This window comes from Lampetra planeri, chromosome 33, assembly GCF_965212315.1.
Source record: "Lampetra planeri chromosome 33, kcLamPlan1.2.h2, whole genome shotgun sequence".
Taxonomy (NCBI): Eukaryota; Metazoa; Chordata; class Hyperoartia; order Petromyzontiformes; family Petromyzontidae; genus Lampetra; species Lampetra planeri.
This window is the reverse complement of record NC_136139.1, coordinates 6,890,991-6,913,939: the sequence shown is the minus strand read 5'-3', so window position 1 is coordinate 6,913,939 and position 22,949 is coordinate 6,890,991. Positions and strand designations below refer to the sequence as shown.

Sequence of the window (22,949 nt, the reverse complement as noted above, 5' to 3'; positions counted from 1 at the left end):
GGGGAGTGATACGGCAAAATGGAGGCGGGGTTGGTGGATCAGGATGGGATTAGCGCCACCATTTGACCAATGCACTCTCTTGCAGCGGTGCTTGTACTGTAACACGAGACAGTACAGCAAGCAGGCTGCATGGCAGGCTCGTGTATGCGACCGTGTCTTCTTGTTTCTCTCTTGCCCTCGTTGGTATCGCTTTTTTGTAAGTGAATCAAGAGGAGTTTTAAAATACCATTGGGACAAATCATTGTAAATTAGTGTACTCAGCCAAGGCTTTTGCGGGGCAAGATAGATCCCAATTGAACACATCTTAACTAGTACTGACCAAGCCTTGGTGGTGTTTAGTAATTTACGTAGTTCAAATTACACAATGCGCCAGTCTCGTCATCATATACAGGGAAAGCTAAGCAGCTTTGTGTCTGGTTATTGCACGGATGGGAAACTGCCCAAGGTTAGCCAAGTGTCGCGTAGGCTTTCGGCTGCGATGTGACCAAGACACGGGTTTATTGTATCCATCTGTGTGGGGCTTTAATGAGCATTATACCCCCTCGTGTGAGTGTGGTAGAGGGCATCTCTAGGGGGGGGGGGGTGGGCACCCCCACATTAAACTCTCAATCACCACCGTCGCCGGCGCGATACGAGCCAATTCTTAAAGGCAGCGGCAGGGGCTTTTTCCTCCCCCCCCAACCCCCCAACGTTATTATTATTATTATCGTACGATAATACTCGACGTCAATGAATTTATTGTGCTCGTCAACTAAAAATTAATTGCCGCTAACTCATTAACGATATACCACGCAGTGCCCACTGACCACGCTACCGTAATGACGCGACACGACGCGCACTCGTGACAGACGACGGTAACCGCTTCACCGCGCGGCCGCATGTTGGGCAACGTCCGCGCGCATCAAATAGTGCGCGACGGCCCGTCTCCAATCTAAAATCTAAAATAAACCCGTCACCTCCCTCGAACCTTAACATTCGCCTCCACCACCACTTCAGCCCTCGTTAACAGACGGCGATTTGTTAATTCCTCCTTGGTGAACTTTAAGGGAGGCTACGGACAACACCCCCACCTGCCCCCACCGCAAGCGAGACTTGGAAGTCGGCAGTTATTTATTTATTTCACACTTGCGGCGGAGGGATCTCGCGCGAGTCGTTGTGTGGCCGCGCGGTGAGAAGCAGCAGCAGCAGGAGGCGGCGGCGGCGTTGGAGTGCGAGAGGCGAGCGAGGCTTGGTGGTAGTAGTAGTAGGGGGGGTGGTTTGGCTTTACCTTTGGCTTAGAGCTTTAAAAGACTTTGAGCTTTTTCTAAAATTATTATAAGAAATTTCAACGTTAATATTCTCCAACGACGATTAATCCCGACGCTTCTTGGGATGCCCATCATGATGGAGCGAGGCTCCGAGAGCGCTCGGGGAGGGGGTCGTGCGAGTGGCACCAAGAGCCCGTCCGGTGCGGCGGCGGCGGCGGCAGCGGCGGCGGCTGCGAACGGCCACCACTCGGAAGAGAGCAGCTCCAGTGAGGACGAACGCGCGGGTGTGTAGCCTCGAACACCACCGAAAGGCTACTACTCTTCATTAACAGTTCATCTTTACGTTTTAAAAAAAATCATTGCTGGTGGTTGTTGGAGGTGGTGTTGTGATTTGGGGCGCACGTGTTTAATGGGGTTTTTTGTGTTTTTAAACGAAAAAATGTTTTTCAGGAGGTGGCATTCGGGTGGGTTCGAGCTACCAGGTCGTCATTCCTCCATTCAACCCGGGTAAGGCGCGTGGCAGCCCGCAGAGCAGGGAGGGCTGGCCGGTGGTGTAGCCTCGGTTTACTTGACATCCATAACCCACCACACACACACTATGATAAACCCATGTTTTACATATTTTTTTTATTAATTGTGTTCATTCAATATCGTTATATTTTCGTCTTTGGAAGTTTTTAGATTCGTGTGTTATCTACTTTGGCGTTATTTATGCCTTTGTAATTGTGTTTTACAGTCCTATGATACCATCGACTTTGTGTCGTTTGGAGTGTACTTGGTTACTTTAGTCAGATTCAAACGCTTGTTAAATTAGTTAATTTATGCTACGATCTCTATATATTTTACCGAACGTTTGTATTATAAACTTGTACGTTTATTTAAATAGTAATATAGTTTTTTTTAACAAGGAAAAGAAAATGTAATCTGATCACAACCATCCCTCCTAACGTGGCACGGCCTTTGTTCCTGGTGACTTAGGAACATTTGGTCGAGAGTTGTCTAATACTGTAACATTGTTTATATATAATGTACTGCTTAGTCCATTGTCAATCCACTGCTGGATGAAGGCCTCGCCGACCCTTGTCGGTCATGGGGGGGGGGGGGGTTGTGTGGCCATACTTCACCACGCTGGTTAATCCGAGTTTTAAGCGAATTAACGATGGTCCTGAAATCGCCACGATGGCAACAAAAGACGTTTACATATTTACAGCGGTTTTTGTTGTTGTTCACGCAAATTATAACTTTAGTCGCGTGACGTGGCAGTGAAGGTAACTTGCCTTTTAAAAAATATATAATGCAGGATTGTAGGGCTGAAGTTATTTAAAAGTAACAACGTTCAATATCTTTGTAGGTCATTTACATTGGTCTTGAACGTCAATGTGTTGGGGATGTGATATTATTATTCTTGTGTTGAGGTTTTTATTTGGCTTTCCTGTTTACTCGTGTTGATGATTCGCCAACGAGAGTCGATTATTTCTCGTCACTTTTCACGTTCAAGAGTCAGAAGATGCTCTCTAAAAACACATTTGGTTCATTTAGCGGCCTCTAGCGGCTGCATGGGTCTCATTAATCATTAATATCAACGTATACAACATGTACGAATCTGGGGTAACAAGACTTGATTTAACACGCGATTATTTGCATGTATCGTGAGCACCCACTGCTGGATCAGGGCCCCACGCGATGTGGTCGTGAAGGTTGTTTGATCACACTGGTCAGTGCGGTTTGGCGAAGATGATACAGTGGTCATTCATGAATCGCCGCTGCGTCGTTACGCCCCTCCTGTTCTCTACCTTTCCACACTCACCCCCCCCCCAGCCATGAGTATGGTAAGTGGCGTCGGCCATGATGAGCCTGGCTGGCAGTGCTCGACCCATCATCATCATCCCAGTGATCCTGTCGCACAGAGACAAATGTCGTCGTCCCCCCAGTGCAGCCTTTATAATAAACTCTTGGAGGAGGTGGTGTTAGCGAGCACCTATTAAGGCCAACACGGCACACTAGGGGGTGGTGTGGTCAACAACACGCTCGGCCACCTTTGTCTCTCCAGTGATAGTGTTTACATAATTTAAGGCTGAGTCGACCAAGGAGATGCAAAGGTCCCTCCGTCCAACCTTTAGAAACTCTTGGAGGAGGTGGGATTAGCGAGCACCTATTAAGACCGACACGGCACACTATGGGAGGGATGTGGTCAACAACACGTTCGGCCATCTTTGTCTCCCCAGTGATGCAGAATTTACATAATTTAAGGCTGAGTCGACCAAGGGGATGTCCAGTACCGGTTCAGATATATGTGTTAGCCGTGGTTATCGGACCAAGCTGCGAATCGAACCGAGGTTGCTGGGTTAGAACCACTATACCACCACCGTGCATCCACACAAGCCGGCCTCGTAGCGGGTATTGGCAGCACATCAAGTAAGTGCAGGACGCCTTGCACTTCCCATATCCCTGAGGGATAGAGAGGGAGGAAGCAGGAAGATGATGGGCGAGTGAACGAATGAGTGAGCGACCCCGTCTGTTAAGGTAAACAACGAGTTGATTGAAAATAATAACTGGGTTTTTTGTTTTTTTTTCACTGGGTTTTCATTAAGAAGTAGAGGAAGTAACTCCTACTTGAATCGTGTCTACCGTGCAGTGACTGGGATAAGGGAGAGAGTGGCTAGATAGCATTGGCCAGGCGTGGTGGCATTAATAGCTTGGGGCCATGGTGACATCTTTACTTTAGTCAAAACGTGTTTTTGTGTACGTTGTTGACAAGCATGCTATTTTGAATTGATTCTCTTTAATGGCCAACACTGAATGTTGTGGTTTATGCGTTGTTTTTAATAGATATCCATGTCAATTAAACAATAATAAAACATTACCAGAGTACACTCTTATTCAAATTAGTTGTGCGAGTGAAAAAATATATTCTAAAAGTCGGTGGAATGGATACATACTTACATTTTGCCCATGGCACACCATGGGAAGCGGAGTAGAGCCAAGCATATAATTGTAATGTATGAAAAAAGACAAAGGAACGCAAAAGGAAGAGGAAGAATGGAAAGTAAGAGGAAAAGAATAGAAAAAGAACATGAAAACGGGACCAAAGGGTCAGAAAAGTTGAGGATAGGGAGGAAGAGGCGCTACATAAGGTCACATCGAAGTAACATTATTTATGGGAGGCTGGAGCTGATTTAGATGTGTTATCGCCTTTCAATATGTTACTTATTGTTACTTATTAAATACAAATTCTGATTCTTTCACTCGTGACGAGGATGTAACTTTTTCACTTTTAATATATTTCTGCGTGGAGGGCAAATTATAAAGGATGTGGATGTAAATCTATACTTCATAAACAATTTCATGTGGGACAACGTGAATGAGAAAAGAGGATAAAGCTATCCATGGTGACTGTCGTGCAATCACAGCTCTACTCATGTCTACTCTGAAAATGACACACATCACAGAACACCAATGCTCGGAGGTAGATAATGGAAAAAAATGGCTTTTGTGAAACTGAAACTGGAAGTTGGTAATGAAAATTAAAAATTATATTTGATTCGATTAGGTTGAGTTATTTTTCATGAGAATGAATGGAAACCCATTTCACAAAAAGGAAGATCTCGGCATTTTAGCTGTGACATACCTTCAGGAAATATTACATGGGTATGATCAGCGTCATTGCCCATGTCCATCCCACCTTCTTTCCAGTAATTTACCCTAGCCGTAAACCCTAATATATCCAGAAGAAGCTTCATCAGCAAAAACGTAGAGATTTTTTTCAGTGACTGTAAAAATACCCTGATCTTTTTATGTATCCCTTGAATTAAAGTGGAGGTGCAGTGTGTTCATTGAACACACCTTGCTTTAGATCCTGGCGACCTGAGTGTGATCCCAGGTTCCTGGAATGATAGCCTAGTTTTGTGCTAATGTAAGTGTTGACACCCAAGCTTGCAGATTTACAAGATGACAAAGAGTTGGCAATATAGCAGGAAGGCTATTTACCCATCCATATAGCATGATTAATTTTAGTTTCCCTAAAATTCGTCTGGTTTATTCTGGCATTCTGAATTCCACACTAAATAATAATTAATTGATCAAACATCACAATGCAAGACTGTCCTGAATAATATAGTAGTCCCGATACTCATAAGGCTTTTCCAGATAAATAAAGGACATTCATCAGCGGTGGGGAGGTAAAGGCAGCCGGGCGTGTATCTTGCTGACTGCCTGTTTAGCACGCCATACTGTCCTTAATAGGTGCTGCTTAGCACTACTTCACGTATATGTATATAATATACCTAATAACATACAGCTTTTAGTCAATCCACTGCTAGATTAAAGGTTCCCCATGCCGTGTAGGTCATTGGGGTTGTTTGACCGTACTTTACATCAGTCATTGCACATTATTGAAGGGGAGGTCTAGGACCAGTTCAGATATAATTCACCACAAACTCCAGTCACCTGGTTCATGGTGCAGTGTGCTAACCATTGTATCACCGCCCCCCACCTTATTGAGACAAAAATCTGTTTTTCAAAGCAAACTTTGACCACAAATGAAGAATTGTACAGTACAACAATATTGTTTTTCCATAAAATTATAAACAGAATCACAAAAATTAACACTAGATGAGTAATATATGAAACAACCATCAATTTATATTATTTGGGTCTTTCGGTAAAGTCATGTAGATAGGTTCAAATTAATAAAAATAAACATAAAACTACGACGTTTCGATCACAACACAAGCGTTCGTCATCAGGAGGAAAACAGGGGAAAAGCTGCTTAAAGCAGACTGTTTTAAAGGTGTAAAATGGGTGTAGCCCAAGGGTCATAAACGAAGTGGGCGGGGCTAATGATGTTAATGTGAGAGATTAGCATGTTACTGTAAGAGCGGAGAGCGGCCTCCACAGCGAGCGCACTGAGGTGGCTATGTTAATGTGAAAGATTAGCATGTTACTGTAAGAGTGGAGAGCCGCCGTCGCGTCGAGGTCGGAGTGCGGAGGTGGCTGTGTTTGTGTGAGAAATTTTACCTGTTAATGTAAAATCGGAAAATAACAACTAATATCGGAAGGTGGCAGGATGGGAACATCACAGCCAGTTATGACTTAAACTGGTTGATAAAGTCCTTCCAATGATTGCTAAGTTTGTGCCCATCTTCTCGGTTGAAATTGTGTCTGTATATATGTGTAAGGACAGTACGGGGTGATGTAGGGACAGTACGGGGAGGTCATGCGAGGGGAAGCAGGGGACCTAATGGTTGTAAATGCGGTGAGAGAGGGTTCGGGAATAGGGGTGTGGCCGGGTCGTGAGGGGGATAAGAGCTGGCACGAACCTGGCCGGCTGGGCTGCTGTTGTGGGGGAATTGCTGTCGCCGTCGTCACCTCGGAGCGGGTCGTCTTCATCATCCTGGAGTGGGCACCTTGCAGTCTTGGAAGGCTAGAGTTATGTTGTCTCAGAATAGAGCTATCTAAGTTACCCAAGTGTATAGAGTCACTTGCGGTTACTCGTTAAGTTATCAGAGAGTCGGCGGACTTTATTCATAATAAATATACATATAACCAGACAAGACGGTGTCTCTGAGAGCTACATTACATATGGATGGCTTCATGAACGAATCTTTGTTGAGCCAACTGCATTAAAACAATGATCAGCCACGGCCGACGTGTTGGTCCTACCGTGTTTCAAATCTGCCTTGTGCTCACGAACATGAAACGAGACATGTCGCTTACTTTCCCCAATGTAACTACTGCTGCATATATACATCTTAGTTTGTAGACACCAGGGTATGGCATATCGGGGATCCTATCTTTCACAGATGGGATCAGATCACACATTTTATGTGCTGTGTTAAATCGAACCTGGATCTTGTGTTTGTTCATGATTTTGGAAATCTTTTTGGTGACCAACTGCTATGTATGGCAAGGTGATGGTTTTGATTGGGGCCTCAGATGGTTCTTTCCCAACGGTTGGGGGTGATAGCTTTATGGATTGTGTGGTCCGAATATCCATTCATCTTAGAGCTTTGTGCACGCGTTTCAGTTCACTGGCTAGGTGATGGTTGGAGATACATCGAGCTCTATGGTGTAGAGTTTTGATGAGGGAATTCTTCTGGGATGGATGGTGGTGGGAGTCAGGTTTTAGGTAGGCATCTGTAAAGAGTTGCTTTCCTGTAGACAGTGTCCCATTGAGCCATCTGGTCTCTTTTCGATTAGAACAACCAAAAATGTTAGCTTGCCATCCTTTTCCACCTTCATGGTGAATTTGATGGCTGGGTGTATGGCATTAATGTGGTTGAGGAATTGGTTCAGAGCTGGTCGGCCATGTGGCCAGATGACGAACGAGGACGGACGTAGAGTGGATGCCTGGATGGCGTCTGTCTCAAAATTTTCCATGAAAACATTGGCTACAACCGGAGATAAGGGAGAAACCCATTGGGGTGCCTTCAACTTGTTTGTAAAATGTTCCATTCCAGGTGAAGTATGTATTTGGTGAGGCAGTGTCTAACCAGGGCCGGTACATCAGCATTCAATCCTTGGACTAAATCTTCAATGGTGTCGGGCACAGGAACTTTGGTGAACAAAGAAACTACATCGAAACTAACACTAGCCCTGCCCACTTCGTTTATGACACTTGGGCTACACCCATTTTAACCTTTAAAACAGTCTGCTTTTAGCAGCTTTCCCCCTCTGTTTTCCTCCTGACGACGATCACTTGTGTTGTGATCGAAACGTCGTAGTTTTTTGTTTATTTTATTTTTATTAATTTAAACCTAAGTGACTTTACCAAAAGACCCAAAGAATATGAATTCCTGCAGTCTCAAAACCTTTAAGTCAACAATCGATAAGTAAAACAATACCAAAGCTAAAAATGTTACAGATAATATAATTGGTAAAGTTAATTATATTGATACACCGTTAGCACCCAGATCCATCTGACCACCTTCAACAATAAGTCAGCATTTACTCAGGCTGAAATAGAAATCTGGGATGCAGTTGTGCAGCAGTTCACACACTATGGGGTGATCCGGATGACCTGGGTTTGATTCTTGGCCATTATGGCATGTGGTGTGTGTGTGAACCTTTCCTTGGCTTTTAGTACCTTATCATTTGTGGACATAAACAATGGGTGACCCAAATGCTGCTGTGTGTGGAGATGGTCACACCACACCTTTGTGTTCTCTGCTGGCTTTAATACAGTTTTGCTCGCAACATATGCTCCTGTAAACCACTGTAAGGCTTAATTGGGCGATTGTTGTGTTTGGGTGTGCGTCGTGTGGTGGTGGTGCAGGTGCAATGCAATGCGAGGCGGCGGAGCGCGAGAGGGAGCGAGAGCACGCCGGGATGCTTGTGTGGTCGCCCAACCATAACATCCCTGAGCCAAGACGTGAGGCAATGCAAAAAAACACTGGGATATGGGTCGGGGACCGAATTATAGTCAGGGTTGTGGTGTAATGGAAAGTTTTGGGGTCAGGATTATGTTTGGTATCTGGGTTAGGGTCAAGGCTAAGTAAGGTGGTTTAGGATCAGGACTGGGAATGGTTATGTTATGGTCAGGGTTGAGGCCAGGGTTAAGGTCGGTGCTACGTGCAGAATCTCAGTCTGGGTCAGAGTTTTATTTTGAGGTATTTTGGTTAGAATTAAGTTTAAGGTTCGACTTTTAGTCTGGGTTAAGGTCAGTGTTAGGTTGTCAGGGGTTGATTAGGGTTATGGTCAGATGATCAGGTTTGCCAGGCATTCCCTTGCAGCTGAATGGTTTAAAAAAAATGGAAACAATAATTTAAATTTTAACTAATCTTGCTGTCTTTTTAGTGGATGAATACATCGCCATTGCCAAGGAGAAGTATGGATACAACATGGAGCAGGTGAGTTACTAGATGTTTTTTTCAGTTTATGAATATTAAAGTAATTTATTCCATTCACCCAGTTAATGTGGAGCTTTTCTCCTGTGTTTGACCAATAAAGACTTAAGTGCTGGTTCTACACAGCCAAACAAGACTAATCTTGGTTCTCATCGTAACCAATCACTATTGAGCTTTGCTTTTTTCCATTAGCACAGTTCCGCACCTCTGATTAACACGGTTGGCTACACACTTTGCAAAGAAGTTTGACATGCATACAGCCAACCATGGCAAGGGGTGATCATAATGTCACTTATTCATGAATGCTTATCTGATTGAAGACACTTTCTCATTTGAATGTCTGCTGTGAAACTTGTGTATTCAATTTATTTGGGGGTTTATTAATTGGTTGGATGAGCATTTGGGCACTTGTTTGGAATATTGATATTCTCCACAATCTGTAGCCATTTCTGTTCATGTGCTAAAGTTTGAAATTGAGGGCTCTGGCTTTGCTGAACAGTGATTTGCTTGATTTTAGACAATGGCTCAGTAGCTTTGTGGTGATTGAAACACATGGTCGGTGCCAGCTGTTGTTGTGCAAGCTGACATTTGGTTACGTTGTGCGTGTTTCGTGCGGCAGGCTCTGGGGATGCTGTTCTGGCACAAGCACAACATCGAGAAGTCGCTCGCGGACCTGCCCAACTTCACGCCCTTCCCGGACGAGTGGACGGTGGAGGACAAGGTGCTGTTTGAGCAGGCGTTCAGTTTCCACGGGAAGAGCTTCCACCGCATCCAGCAGATGGTAGGAGCAAGAGTGAGCGAACAGTCGTGCGAGTGTGTGGGCATGCGCAGCACTATCGTTGTTTGCAACACACTCATGTTCAGGCTGTTTATTAATAGGGTCGCATTCCTTACCCCAGGGACACCCCAGAAGCAGTCTTCTTTGAAGGAACAAAGTATTTACACCGCTGAAAACTCAAAGCATGACTTTCCCAACTCACTGCAGCTGATTGCAATACGATTTCTGCAGAAGTTTTAGGAGTGGTGATGATACAAATACGAATCTCTTTCCACGCTCTCTGCCCCTTACGACGCCTGCCTTTTCGGCTCTCCCCTGTTACTTTACATCTCAGCTGCCTGATAAGTCGATCGGCAGCCTGGTGCGGTACTACTACGCGTGGAAAAAGACGCGCACGCGCACCAGTGTAATGGACCGCCAGGCACGCAAGCTGGCCGGCAAGCGTGAGCACGACGAGAGGTGAGTGGAGTAATTTTACTGTACTTCACCATGTTGGTCATTGCCGGTTGGGGAAGGTGGAGAAATAGCGGACGTCCCCGTGGTTTGATGAGGCGGCACCGCATGGGATTGGAACGCCCGGGGTCGTGACGTATGACATGTAACCTGCAACGTTGTCTTCACGCAGTGACGAGTCCGATGATGGGAATCGTGCCGAGGGGCGCGAGGGAGACGCGGAGGCGAAGAAAGAGCCTAAGAAGGAGGTAATGAGGGGGAGCTGTAAAACATGTTTTACCTGCAGTGCTCGATAATTGTAAAAGACTACAGTTTTGTGTGAGTGGTTGGCTGCAATTCACTGCTTGCTGGATGAGAGTTTCCCATGGCATGCGGATCGTGGGGATTGTTGGACACAGAGACCACGGTGGTCTGTGTGTTTTTGAGACTGGGAAGCCCATTGGCCTTTGCTGTCCACAACTCCCGATGAACACCTGTTTTATGCATAGTCATAGCTCATCCGAGCACTCTTCAGGTTCAGCCAGTCTGGGGTGATTTGGTTGTAAAGGATAGTCATGATTGCAATGATGACATGTATATACATTGTCCTTTTATATGAACAAGCAGTTTACATTTGAGGTAATCATTAAAAAATTCTGGGTATTTGCAGTTACGCATGGACACGTGTTTCATTTATTTAGTTTTGTTATTTTTCAACTTTTTTTCAAGTCCTGATATTAATGCTGACAGACCACAAAGTAAAAATAACAATGCTCCCAGCTCGGTGCAAGTGGTGTGCAGGAATTGACAGTTCGAATTTATCAACAGGTTTTGTATTATAAACGCTTTCGGCTAATGTGTTGGAAAATCAGTGTTGTGTGTATTTTAACACTGTGTGTGTGTGCGCATGGTTTTTTGCCACCCCCCCCCCTTCTGTTCTCTGGCGCTGGTTGTACAGGTGGACGGGCGAGTTGTCGGTCAGCCGCCCCCCAAGGTACGTGATCTCACGTTGCCACCATGGGGCCACTTGCGCTCGTATAATTCTGTGATGGTTGTGACTGTTGATAATGATGCATTTTATGGAGAGGGTGTTGACGTTGGCAAAAATATTTTATAAAATTGTAGTGATTTGATGACAATGATGGTGACTGTGGTGATGGTGAGGACAATGAGTGGTGTCGGTGATTATAATCACAATGGTGAAGGTGGTGGCGGTGATGACAATGATGGCAATAGTCCCAATGGCAGTGATGTGGAAGAAAACTGTGGTGATGAATTGCCATGATGGTGATAACAATGATGCCGGTGACCTCGATGATGAAGGTTTTGGTAACAAATGTGCTCGCGCGTGCAGCCGATGGAGCCTCCGGTGCAGCAACCGAGCCGGGCGGGCCCCATCCGCCGTGAGGGTCAGGGCCCTCAGCACCGGCACCACATGCTGCGCAACAAACGCCGGCCCCCTCGCGGGATGTTCCTCAGCTGGGACGACCTGGTGGTGGTATCGGCCTGCCCAACGGCCGCCAGCACTGTCCTGCGGCAGCTTGATATGGAGATTGTCTCCCTCAAGAGACAGGTGACGCGCAATCACCTGCACAGCTGTTTACTCGCCTGCTCGCGCGTCTGCCTGTTCGCCCCCTCTGCCTGTTCGCCCTCCTGCTTCTCAGTGTGCAAGCACCTGTTGGTCTTGATGACGGTAGTTGTGGCGTCTTGTCCTGCAGGTGCAGAGCGCGAAGCAGCAGAGTGGATCTCTGAAGCAGATGCTGGATGGGGGGATCTCAGCTTTTCGACCGACTGAGGTGAGCCTCAACATAGCATTTAACCCCCTGACAAACCAAACCCCTAACCCACAGAGGTGAGGTTTGTTTCTCTTGCTTTAATCCACAGAGATGAGCACTGACCCGAACCTATAGGGGTAAGCCTCGACCCTTACCATTGTTACACAAAGGTTAGCCTCCATGTAACAATAACCCACAAACCGAGAATTGAAGCAATCCCTAATGCAGCAAGAAACCTCAACCCCAGCTCAAGCCCAACTCAAACCACTATCGTGAGCCATGTTTGTGACCCTGTCTCCCAGGGCATAGTTCCACGTTTACAGTCACCTGTGTGGCAGGAGGCTTCAAGCTGGAGGAGGGGAGTTTGTGAACTCCTCCCTCAACTTATTAGGGTTGTATTGTTGGGTGAGCCCATTCCCAGTGTTAAACATTACAAATAGAAACGTTTTAAGTGTGTCAAAAAAACTTCGTAAACTATGTCCATCAATTCTAGATTTGAAGCTTTCGTGACTGCAAGGAATCATCTTCTTAGGTTTTTTCGGTAAAGTCACGTAGAAAGTAAAATAAAATAAAAAAAACAAAAATCACGACGTTTCGGAGGCAACACAAGTCTCCGTCATCAGGTGGGACCGTCACAGCCAGATTGATACAGCTAATCTGGCTGTGACGGTCCCACCTGATGACGGAGACTTGTGTTGCCTCCGAAACGTCGTGATTTTTGTTTTTATTTTATTTTACTTTCTATGTCCATCAACTTGACAAAAGTCATGATGGCTAAAAGTTCAACATTAATTTATTAGGTATAGCCCTGTGAGCCATTCGGCTCTTGAATCGGGTGCAACCGCAACAAACAAAAAACATGAACAAGAAAACATTTTAAAGTGACTATGTGCAAACAGAAAATCCAAGAAAAGACAGCAAAATATTGCAGAAAAAATCACCGTACACCAACCCTGTGGAAATATCCCAGTGGGATGCAAGTCAAACAACAACAACCACAAGACAACTTAGATTAAGGCCATCAGTCTAACTCTGTATTACAACAAACAAACATGGCCAAACCAAAAAACTTTTCGAAAATCACCAAAATAAAGCCATAAAAGCAATGAAATAGTGGTCATAGGAACTAACAGTGGTCATAGAAAAGAAGTGTCTTAAAAAAATATGCGATCCCAGCAGCAATGCACATTGGTAGCACGCCATGTTTTAAGTGCCTTGTGCTTAGCTCTGCGTTGGTAATCGTTGCTGTACTGTCACGTGATGCGCAGTGCTTTGACATCACAAGTGTTGCTGTGCTGTTTTGCGCAGAGTAATCCACGAGTGAGCGTCCGTTGGTCAACTGAGGAGCAGCTCCTGGCTGTGCAGGGTGAGTAACTGGACAAATAAACAAGGGGGAGCCTTAATGGATGGCTTGGGACACTTTTCAAACTGATCATAGGAATCTTTGGTATCTTAGTTGTTTTTGCTTGGATGTTCAGGGTCTTTAACATTTGAACAGGTTCTTGGTAAAATGTGCATTTCCATTTGCGCATCTTTGGAACTTGCATTTAAAAAAATAAATCTTATAATTGTAGATAATGTGTGGATGAAGTGTGTGACAAGAACCTTTAAACCATTGAAATCGTTAAGGAGCAAACATCTGCCTCTTACAGTTAGACAGGGGTGGGGATCCTATTGGGCCGTAGGCAATATTTAGCCCAGGCCATCATTACTGCATGCATCTTAGCCACATTAATTGTGTACTAGAGGGGATTTTTTCTACCTGGCCACACTATTTCGAATTTTAGCTGTTGCTTTTGACAATTTTTGGCACTCTTAATGACATTTGAAAGTCCTATTCAACCCTCCGTAAGGAAACTGTCCCCCGCCCCTGCCCTTGAAGGAACTGCATTTCTTTGCTTACATTTCTTTTGGAGTTGGTTACATGTTTTATTTCGGAGAGAACAAGGTTAATTTCAGGACTTGCATATATTTTGCCACCAATTGACATCACGATTCAATTGATAATTACTGGGATTGTAGTCCAGTGGGCTTATTTGAACCACATGGATTTTACATTAATGACTGCATTATCATGATCATCATTTTCTATCCATTGCGAGCTGAAGGACTCCGCTAAGCTATCGCCATTTCACATGGTCCTGCGATGCCACAATTCATCTCACTTCATGTGTGATGATCTCATCACTCCCATATTAAACATGGACTACCTCCTTTGGCAGATATTACCATACCAGTAGGATCGATCAGCCATCTTACCCAAGCCCACCTTATGCCAATATGGTGTATTTGATTTGCAAATGTTCCATGATTTAACTGTTCCTTTTTCAGTCATTCCATTTAGTTCTGGGTTTGTGTCTTTCCCAGCTTCTTTGCGCCCATGTATATGTTTGCATATGTAGCTGGCAGTATGCACTCGCTAAATGTTTCACTTTTAACATGTGAAAACTACACACTCCCACAACAAAACAACCTCCGTAGGCATTCGCCGCTACGGCCGGGATTTCCAAGCGATTGCGGACGTGCTGGGCACCAAGACCGTGGCACAGATCCGCAACTTCTTCGTCAGCTACCGTCGCCGCTTTAACCTGGAGGAGGTGCTGCAGGAGTGGGAGGCAGAGCAGGGAGTCACGGGCGGGGGAGCGGGTGTTGGCGGGACCAGCGGTGGCGGTGTAGCCTCGGGCGATGGCGACAGCAGCTGCAAGAGCTCCTCCAACGCATCGTCCGGCAAAAACTCTGATGATGAGGAGAATGACGAGGTGAGGCCTGGTGATAGTAGACCCGTAGTAACCCACGCTGACGTTGCTGTGCATGCTATTTACACTACACATTGCTACACTGTTAACATTGCTATCAACCTTGCCATTAATACTTCATACCCGAGGCGACACCGAAGGACTAGCGTACCTGTGGCCCATCGATGGCCTACCTCTCCTATTAACAACATTCCAGTCTTAACATTACTACAATGAACATTACTATTAATAATACGATTAATGTATATATATCTCTAAGTGTACTGCTCTTTTTATCATTCTGCTGCTGGATGAGGATCTCCTCAAGCCGTGTCGGCCTCGGTGATTATTTGACCGTACTTCACCGTGCGGTCCGTGCGAGTTGTTGAAGGTGGACACCATTATTTAGGAACATAGAAGGACTGTACAGCAATGGATTTAACTGCACTACCTTCAGGTGTGCACCAAGTAGGCCTGCACCCTATGACAATTTGTTTGTGCATGGTGGTCACCCACTTCAGTTGGGCGCGTTCTGGGTGATTTGGTTGTAGGCACTTCTTCATACTATTGCACTGTTAACGGTACTATGCTGTAAACAATAACATTCTTGTATTGTTAACGTATTACTCAATTGGCAAACAGCATTGCCCCCTTATATTAAATTTAGCAGGAACCTCCTTGAAAATGAGTTTAGAAACTGAAATGAAACGAAGCTGTTCCAAGTAGGGTTTGTCAAGTAAATAACCAACAAATCTTATCCTCTGTCCCCATATGTAAAACAAAAGTTTAAAACTTCGTTCATGGGAAAAAATACTTAAACAAATCGCAAGTGTAAGGAATATTGACGTCACTCCCATATGTTTTAATACAACATCATTGGAGTAGGCTATGATAGGAAGATCTATTATGAGATTGTCTTTATTTTTTCTCATTAACAAAGCTTTCTTTTTTTCGGGTAGTCCAGAATACACAGCCTCGGCAAATAATGACAAGAAAAGTATTTTTTTTATTGCGTATTTGAGTACTTCAGAATATGAGAATAGGTTTTCCCCTTTTTTCTGGCAACAAAACAGGTGTTAAGATGTTAATACACCAAACTGAAATCTTTTACAAGGAATCATGTCTGAATTAACCACAATACTTGTGGTCAGAATGCAAACAAAAACCCACTGATAATATATGCATTGTCTTTGAAACTGATTGGTCCACACCAGAGACAACTTTCTTTTTAGCCTAGTCTTAAAACGGTGTTAGACCAGAAGACGCCAAAAGGCGTACACCAATCCGTACCCCAATCCGTTTCAAAGACAATGCATATATTATCAGAGTATGTTTTTTGTTTGCATTCTGACCACAAGTATTGTGGTTAATTCAGACATGATTCATTGTAAAAGGTTTCAGTTTGGTGTATTAACATCTTAACACCTGTTTTGTTGCCAGAAACAAGGGGAAAACCTTTTCTCATATTTTGGTACTGGCAAAGGAGATCCCATGATGTACTTAAGAACACTTAAGAATCTGGTTTCACCTTGTGTGGGTGACGATCTGGATTTCGAACCCAGAGATTCAATATTGCTCTGAGGACCTCGATACTCAGCCTTTTGTAAGCTCTCCAAGCCACACACCCCAGTAAAGAAGAGTTTGTAGTGCACAGAGGAGAGAGCAGTGGTGAATGGATGCCCATGCCGTTGTCTCGCGCACAGGTGCAGCCCATGGACGTGAGCCACGCAGCTGCGGCGGTGACGACAGAGCACCCGGGCTCGGGCTCCCTGTTGCACCCGCCACCCCCACTCCTGCGGCCACCGCTGCCCTCTTCCGCGCCCCCCGCTGCACCGCCAGCCGCCCCCGCTGCAGCCCCAGCGCCCCGGCCCCGGCGCCGTGCTGGCACGTCCGGCCACGCAACCGCCCCCGTTGATCCGGCCCGCGCCAGGTGCTCCCCCGCGTCTCAACCCACGACCACCGGGCTCGGCGCTTGCGCAGCTCCCGTCGCTCGTGCAGGGCGGTGGCGGTGTTGGTGGCGGCAGCACCAGCGACGCAGGGACCCCATCCTCGCATTGAAGAATGGCGCTTACTACCCCCCCCCCCCCCCGTCTTCCTACTCGCCAACTCTTTCCTGTTGTCCACCACTTTTTATTTTTCTAACGCCACCACAAGTACTCGCCCGCTTCCTGATACGGGTGCACCACAGGGAAACAAACGGCAGTGGGTTAATCGCTGCGTTTCGCTTGGCCAGGTTTTTCTCAATAAGATGACGCTAAAGATGCGTGACCACCTGCTTTAGACGGTGGCACTCATCCGCAGTCGGCATGCGCTAGTTTACATCTTGTTGGTCATTGGCAGTCGAGCTTGCAGCTGTGCTGTAATCTGCCCGCATGTGCGTGCGCGTTAAGATCGGAGAAGAGCCCTTTGCGTTTATTTCAAAGAATGGGAAAACAAATGGCAGTGCAGTAAATGCGAGCGTCGGTACGTGATAATTGTACCATCCTCACCCCTTTGATCCGGCCACCACCCCACAGCCATGTCAAACAAGAGCCAAAAAGTTCCAACCGTTTCCAAAGAAATAGCCAATCGTGTAACCTTTGATCCGAGGTGTTGCCCTGCGACTCGTTGCGCCTTGACTTTGTGACGAGACGAGTGTCAGTCGGCAGATACCGTGTCCTCCCCCTTGCTTCCAACATTTGTGGTGTCGCTCGGTGCATTTGCTGTGCTTGCTTACGGTCTGGTGCTACTCTTGAAAATAGAAAAAAAAATTCGAACAAAGAGATTATTATAGACACACTAAAACGTGCGTGTGGTATCTATGGTCATAATGCATTATGACTCCCCCATTTGCATGTGCACTGGACCTGCGCACATTGTTTCCTTTAATTCTCAATGATAGCATGTGCAGTGAAGAAGAGTTGACACTTTTTTTTCTCCATGTATAGTGATGGAATGGCATTAACAGAGTTTTGCTGGAGCTGGTTTTTAGTTGTACAGGATACAAAAAGCTTGTTTTTAGGCTCCGAAAGACTGAACTGGGCCGAAGTTTGGGTTTTCCTTGGGTGACGTCCGCTAACCCTGAGCCTGGCAGTCCATGGGCCAGTTGCAGAAATTAGTGGCACTTGAAGTGGGGAAACCCTTAATCTATTCTAAACTTGGGGCAGAGCATTACAAACTGTTGTATGATACGTTGAACTTCTTTTGCACCGTACGTAGCCAACCGTGCTGATCGGAGGTTGTAGAGTTTGACCCACGGAGAGAATTTCTTTTGAGAATCCTTCAGCAAACGTTTTTGTTTATCCACGAGAGTGTGCACGTTAAAATGCTCGATTGCAGAGAAATGTTCAGTCATGTGGCAGTCGAAATAAGCTCAGTTGAAACCACTTCACTACCTTGGTCCCAATATATTTTTATGGCTGTAAAAAAAAAAGATTTTAAATTTTCACGGATTTTAAAAAAATCTTTAGTACTAAATGCTGGTACTGACAAGTCAAATACTTGGTCTGGGCCCTTGAACACCAGACCAGGATTGGCTGCCCAAAACAGGATTGAGGACAAATGTAGAATGAGGTGGTCCTGTGAATACCAAACCAAGCGTCACTGAGTCATGGTCAATTGGAGGAAAGCTTCAGTGGCAACATCATGCACTCTGCCTGCAACGTGTTGGAACATAATTTTTTTTGCCCATGCTAAAGTTTATGAACTGGTGAAATGAAGTCTGGAAGCGAGACACATTTAAAATCATTAATGAAATATTGGGAAGTTAACGCAGGTTAACAATTGGAATGAAATCAATGATCGTGCATTTAAATTGGTCATTGGAGACGGTGTTGTCTGCTATGTGTTCAGTATGAGCATGTTTACATGCACAAAGTTTATCTGACCTCATTGGTTTTGGTGTGGGTAACACGTAAAACACAGAGCAGACTGCCTGCATTATCTTTTGGCAAGAGTGGATGGTTAGTGGCAGGTAGGTGGTCTTATGTAAATACAGTAAGAATAATGTTAAAATAGTTTAATGGACTATAACACGAGAACAGATATTTGGATGAAGTTCCTACAACGTTTACATTGCGTAGTGACCATTTAATTTGGATTTGACTTGTTCTATAGGCTTCCAATGTTCTTTTTCTGTATTTGACGAAACATGTATGCATATGACTTGTAGTTATGTTTCCAGTGTGGGCTGTTAAGGTCGTGATTTTTTTAAAGTTTATATCTGTGTACAGTACTGAGGGGTTGTCGAATGATTTAAGCAGACACTATCCATTTATTGAGCCCCCACGTGGTTCGATAATTTGTCATAAAATCAGCGTCGCTTTTGGCTCCCAACATTTTTTTACATTTTTATAATTGTAGTGCCTCTAGTGTCTGTGGCGGTCATGAAATTATTACAGCATCCATAATACAGTTTTTTTTAGGTTAGAGCGCTTAAATATAAATGTATCGTTAAACCGGCCACCACCCGACACAGCCAATTAGTAAGGTTTGTCACGCCAACAGAACATGCCATTTCGTTACGAGTACATTTGTAACGAATTGGCATGTTTTGTTGGCGTGACAAACCTTACTAAATGGTTGTCGGGTGGTGGCCGGTTTAACGACATTTATATTTACGCGATCTAACCCAAGAAAACCCTGAAATGGATATTGGTCGCGAAAGCCGATGTGTTAAACTTATTACAGCATAAATAAAATGACGGGATTTTCACATGCACAATTTTTTTTCTTGAGCATAATCTACAATTAAACATCTTGAAGCCAGCAGAGGCTTTCTGGTAGTTGTGGTGATAGATGTGGCATAGTGCAAATGAAAAAGTACCAATTTGCTGGTATTTACGTAATTAACACCCACATTGAATTAAAACAGCATTACTTGGAACTAATCACGAAACCGTTTTAAATTTTAAGATTTTACAGTTTGAAGCAAGAGCTAGAAGTCTAAAGGGTTGTAAATGTAAACCCTCTTGCAATATGTACTGTCCAGTATATAGAAAGTCTCTACATTTACAATAATGTTCTAATATTCACAGTACATTCATTAGTCAAATAAATACCCAGAAAATATATTTAACAATGTATACAGTCTTATAGCAAACAGTACTGTAATTGCCATAATTAACTAAATATATGCTGGCTTATCCTAAATTATTGCCTATTCCCGTCTGGGTTTGAGAGGTTTTTCTCTACAGTACTTTAATGTGTCGTTACATGCCTAATGTTAAAGTTACACATGACCAAATCTTTGGCATTTTCATAGTTTTAAGCAAAACCAATGTCCAAATAAAAATATCCCCATAAAAAATGATGAACCATTATTGATCTCCATTGGTGATCCTGGGCCAGTGTTGGAAATTCACCGTTCTTATGACAGGGGCCATGTCACGGTATGGGAGAATCCCTTTTATTTCCACGCGTTCAGTGGTGGAGCTTCACAGAAAAGGTGGTACTACGTCTCTGGAAGAAAAGCGACAACTATGATGGTAGTTGAGCCGAGTAGTTGACTCAAGCCAGGATTTGAAATCGTGCGGTAATGTTTGAGTGACTTGAGTGCATCAGTTGAGTTGTAGCCAGGCCTTTTGACTTTACCATTTAAGTATACCTTAATATCTCGGCAACTGTGAAGTGACTTGAAAACAAATGAAGCTAGATCTGTCTATCCTTTGCTGTTTACAACACGTACGTCATTGACAGCCCTCAATAGTATTGTTTGACATCCGCTATATATATACACCCACATACATTAATTTTAAATCTTATGTAATGTTTGATATCTTGAGGTTTTGTGTAACTGTTTTGTGCATGCTGGCGGTGTGTTAACACCATATTACCACGCTCGTTATTTAGACTATAATTGGAATAACTGTGTAGGGAGCACACACTATTGTGATATTAAATTAGCGCAGTGTGGAGTGGCTTTAGTTGAAGGGGTTATAATTAGCATTAGATTTATAACAAATATATATTAGGATTTTATGTCACCCATTGAGCCGTGGCCTATAAGTTGGGATGTTTTGACTTATATCAATGCTGGTAGGAAGAATATACTTAACAGGTAGCAATGATGTGATGCTAATGTAGACAATGATTTACACTGGGGTGTCTTTTATATGGAATTGCATAATCTTAATTAAACGCCCTTTTTTGAATTTTGTGTGCTTTGGTTGCGTGTGTTCGCTGTACTGAGAAGCTGTTTCCCCAGTCATCAATCAACACGTGGCGAGTGTTGAGACCACAACGTGTTTCAAGGGAGCCGTGGATTAAAACAACGGTGCACAAAGGCATAGAACAGCGATCCGGTAATGTTGAGGGTCTTCACGATTCACCTTCTCCAGCGATGCAATCAAACTCGATTCAGTGTCGCTTATTGACATCAGGATTTTATTTTCGTAGCGGTGAATAGTAGCGCCTCTACTGGCTGCAGGGATCCTGTGAACCAGTTTACAACAAATCTAACAACACTTGTTTCGTACGCAAAACTGAGCACATTCGTCATTAACACTGGTCAACAAAAAAAACGTTTTTTTCTGGCCTGGACTTTTGCAGCTGTTTTAGACTAATTTCAGGGTGCTGATTCCAAATCTGATCTCAGATTTGCACTTATCACATCTCATTTTTATGCTATCGGCATAGCCCATTTTCCTTGATTTTACCCGAAATTAACTCCGTCACTTATGATTGCAAGTTGTTGCGAGTCAGTGACTGCTTTAGTGTTAAAATATGGTGCTGTATTTTCAGGATAGTGGGTTTATAATATAATTTTATGTAGATATCCACATTTATTTAATATTTTTCTTCTGCAGTTTTTATTGAAAAGGCAATATTTGATATCTCAAAAACCTGATGTGATAGACAAAAACTGATGCCAGATTTGGAATCAGCACCCCAAAATTACCTTTACCTTATGCCAGTAAAAGTGTGTTGACCAGTGTAATTATATCAGGTGGCGCTTTAGGCAATGGTTCTTCATAGCAACACACGAACTGCTGGCCCATGCTATCAAGGACCGTTGCTGGAGTCGCCTATATTTTTCCTTTCAAGGCAGTGTTATTGACGAAACGATTTGGGGTTCGATATGTGCTCGTGCAACCACTGTCTGGGCATTATCACCAAACGGATTCTTAAATAAGTGATTGGATGCACGTGTCTTTAGGAATTGATGCATTCGTCCACCCCTATACTATATACCACGCTTACCAAATCTCCATAGGCTGTCGTCGTAGGGATAACATCAGCAGCAGCAGCTTGGTTACAGTGTTGGGGTTACACGTGGGGGCATTTCGGGTTATGCCGTACTGAGAAAAGTTGGTGGCCTTGGGGGCAAGCTCGACATTTGAGATGCTTCCGTTGCTGTCAAAACCACGTTGCCTTGTGGGAGGTGTGGGGGGGGTCTAAAGAAGCAGACAAACGAGTCGTTTCGTCTTCATTGTCACCGAGAGTCATGCTCAGTCCACTGCCGGATGAAGACCTGCCTCTGTCATTGCCAATCACGGGTGTCAATGCATCTCGCTTCTGCGTGCAAGCTCATCTCATCGTTCATAATATAGGTTTTTGGGTCAGATCGCGTTATTTATAAATGTGTCGTAACCCTCCACCACCTGACACGGCCAAACAGTAAAACGTGTTACGTTTTTCAAAGGACAAAATAATTCACTTCTTTAGCCCACCGGTGTGTTGTCGAGAGAATCAACAGAATTTTAAAATTTGAGTACGACGTTTCGCTGATAATTACAATCGGCTTCATCGGGCAAGAATGGTGAAGCTCTCCTGTTGCTTCCGGTCTTAAATCATCGTTCCATCTCCGCGGCGGTCGTCCTCTTGGTTTTTTTTATTCTTCTTTTGTTTGCCATTCCGTCACCAGTCACATCCGTGGGTCATCATCCCTTTTAGGAACACGCCTTGCCCAAGCCTACATTTCTGAAGTCAATACGATGTATCATTTGTGTATTTTCAGTGATACTTGTGCTCATCTCTCTCAATCTGATTTTCTGTACGCACCTGCAGGTTTCCCGGTGCGTGTTGAAGATTTTGCGCCATTTGCCTTCGCAGTTTCCATGTTGCCTCTCCACATTTCACAGCAGGAAACATGCACTGATCGAAAACACCATAGCAAGGCACACCGGTGTGTTGCATTTGATCAAATAACATTTTCCAAA

The 22,949-nt window shown here is 44.3% G+C and overlaps 1 protein-coding gene across 1 annotated transcript; it reads left to right on the top strand.

Moving 5' to 3' along the window:
- Positions 1-1,117: 1,117 nt before the first annotated feature.
- Positions 1,118-20,942, top strand: LOC144729715 (REST corepressor 3-like). The gene is given in 14 exon segments (XM_078610154.1): positions 1,118-1,531; positions 1,698-1,754; positions 8,521-8,616; positions 9,042-9,094; positions 9,711-9,872; positions 10,204-10,328; positions 10,495-10,572; positions 11,253-11,295; positions 11,656-11,874; positions 12,020-12,097; positions 13,385-13,442; positions 14,558-14,835; positions 16,515-16,631; positions 16,633-20,942. Coding segments are annotated over 14 exon segments (1,761 nt in total). The 5' UTR covers positions 1,118-1,371; the 3' UTR covers positions 16,870-20,942.
- Positions 20,943-22,949: the final 2,007 nt, after the last annotated feature.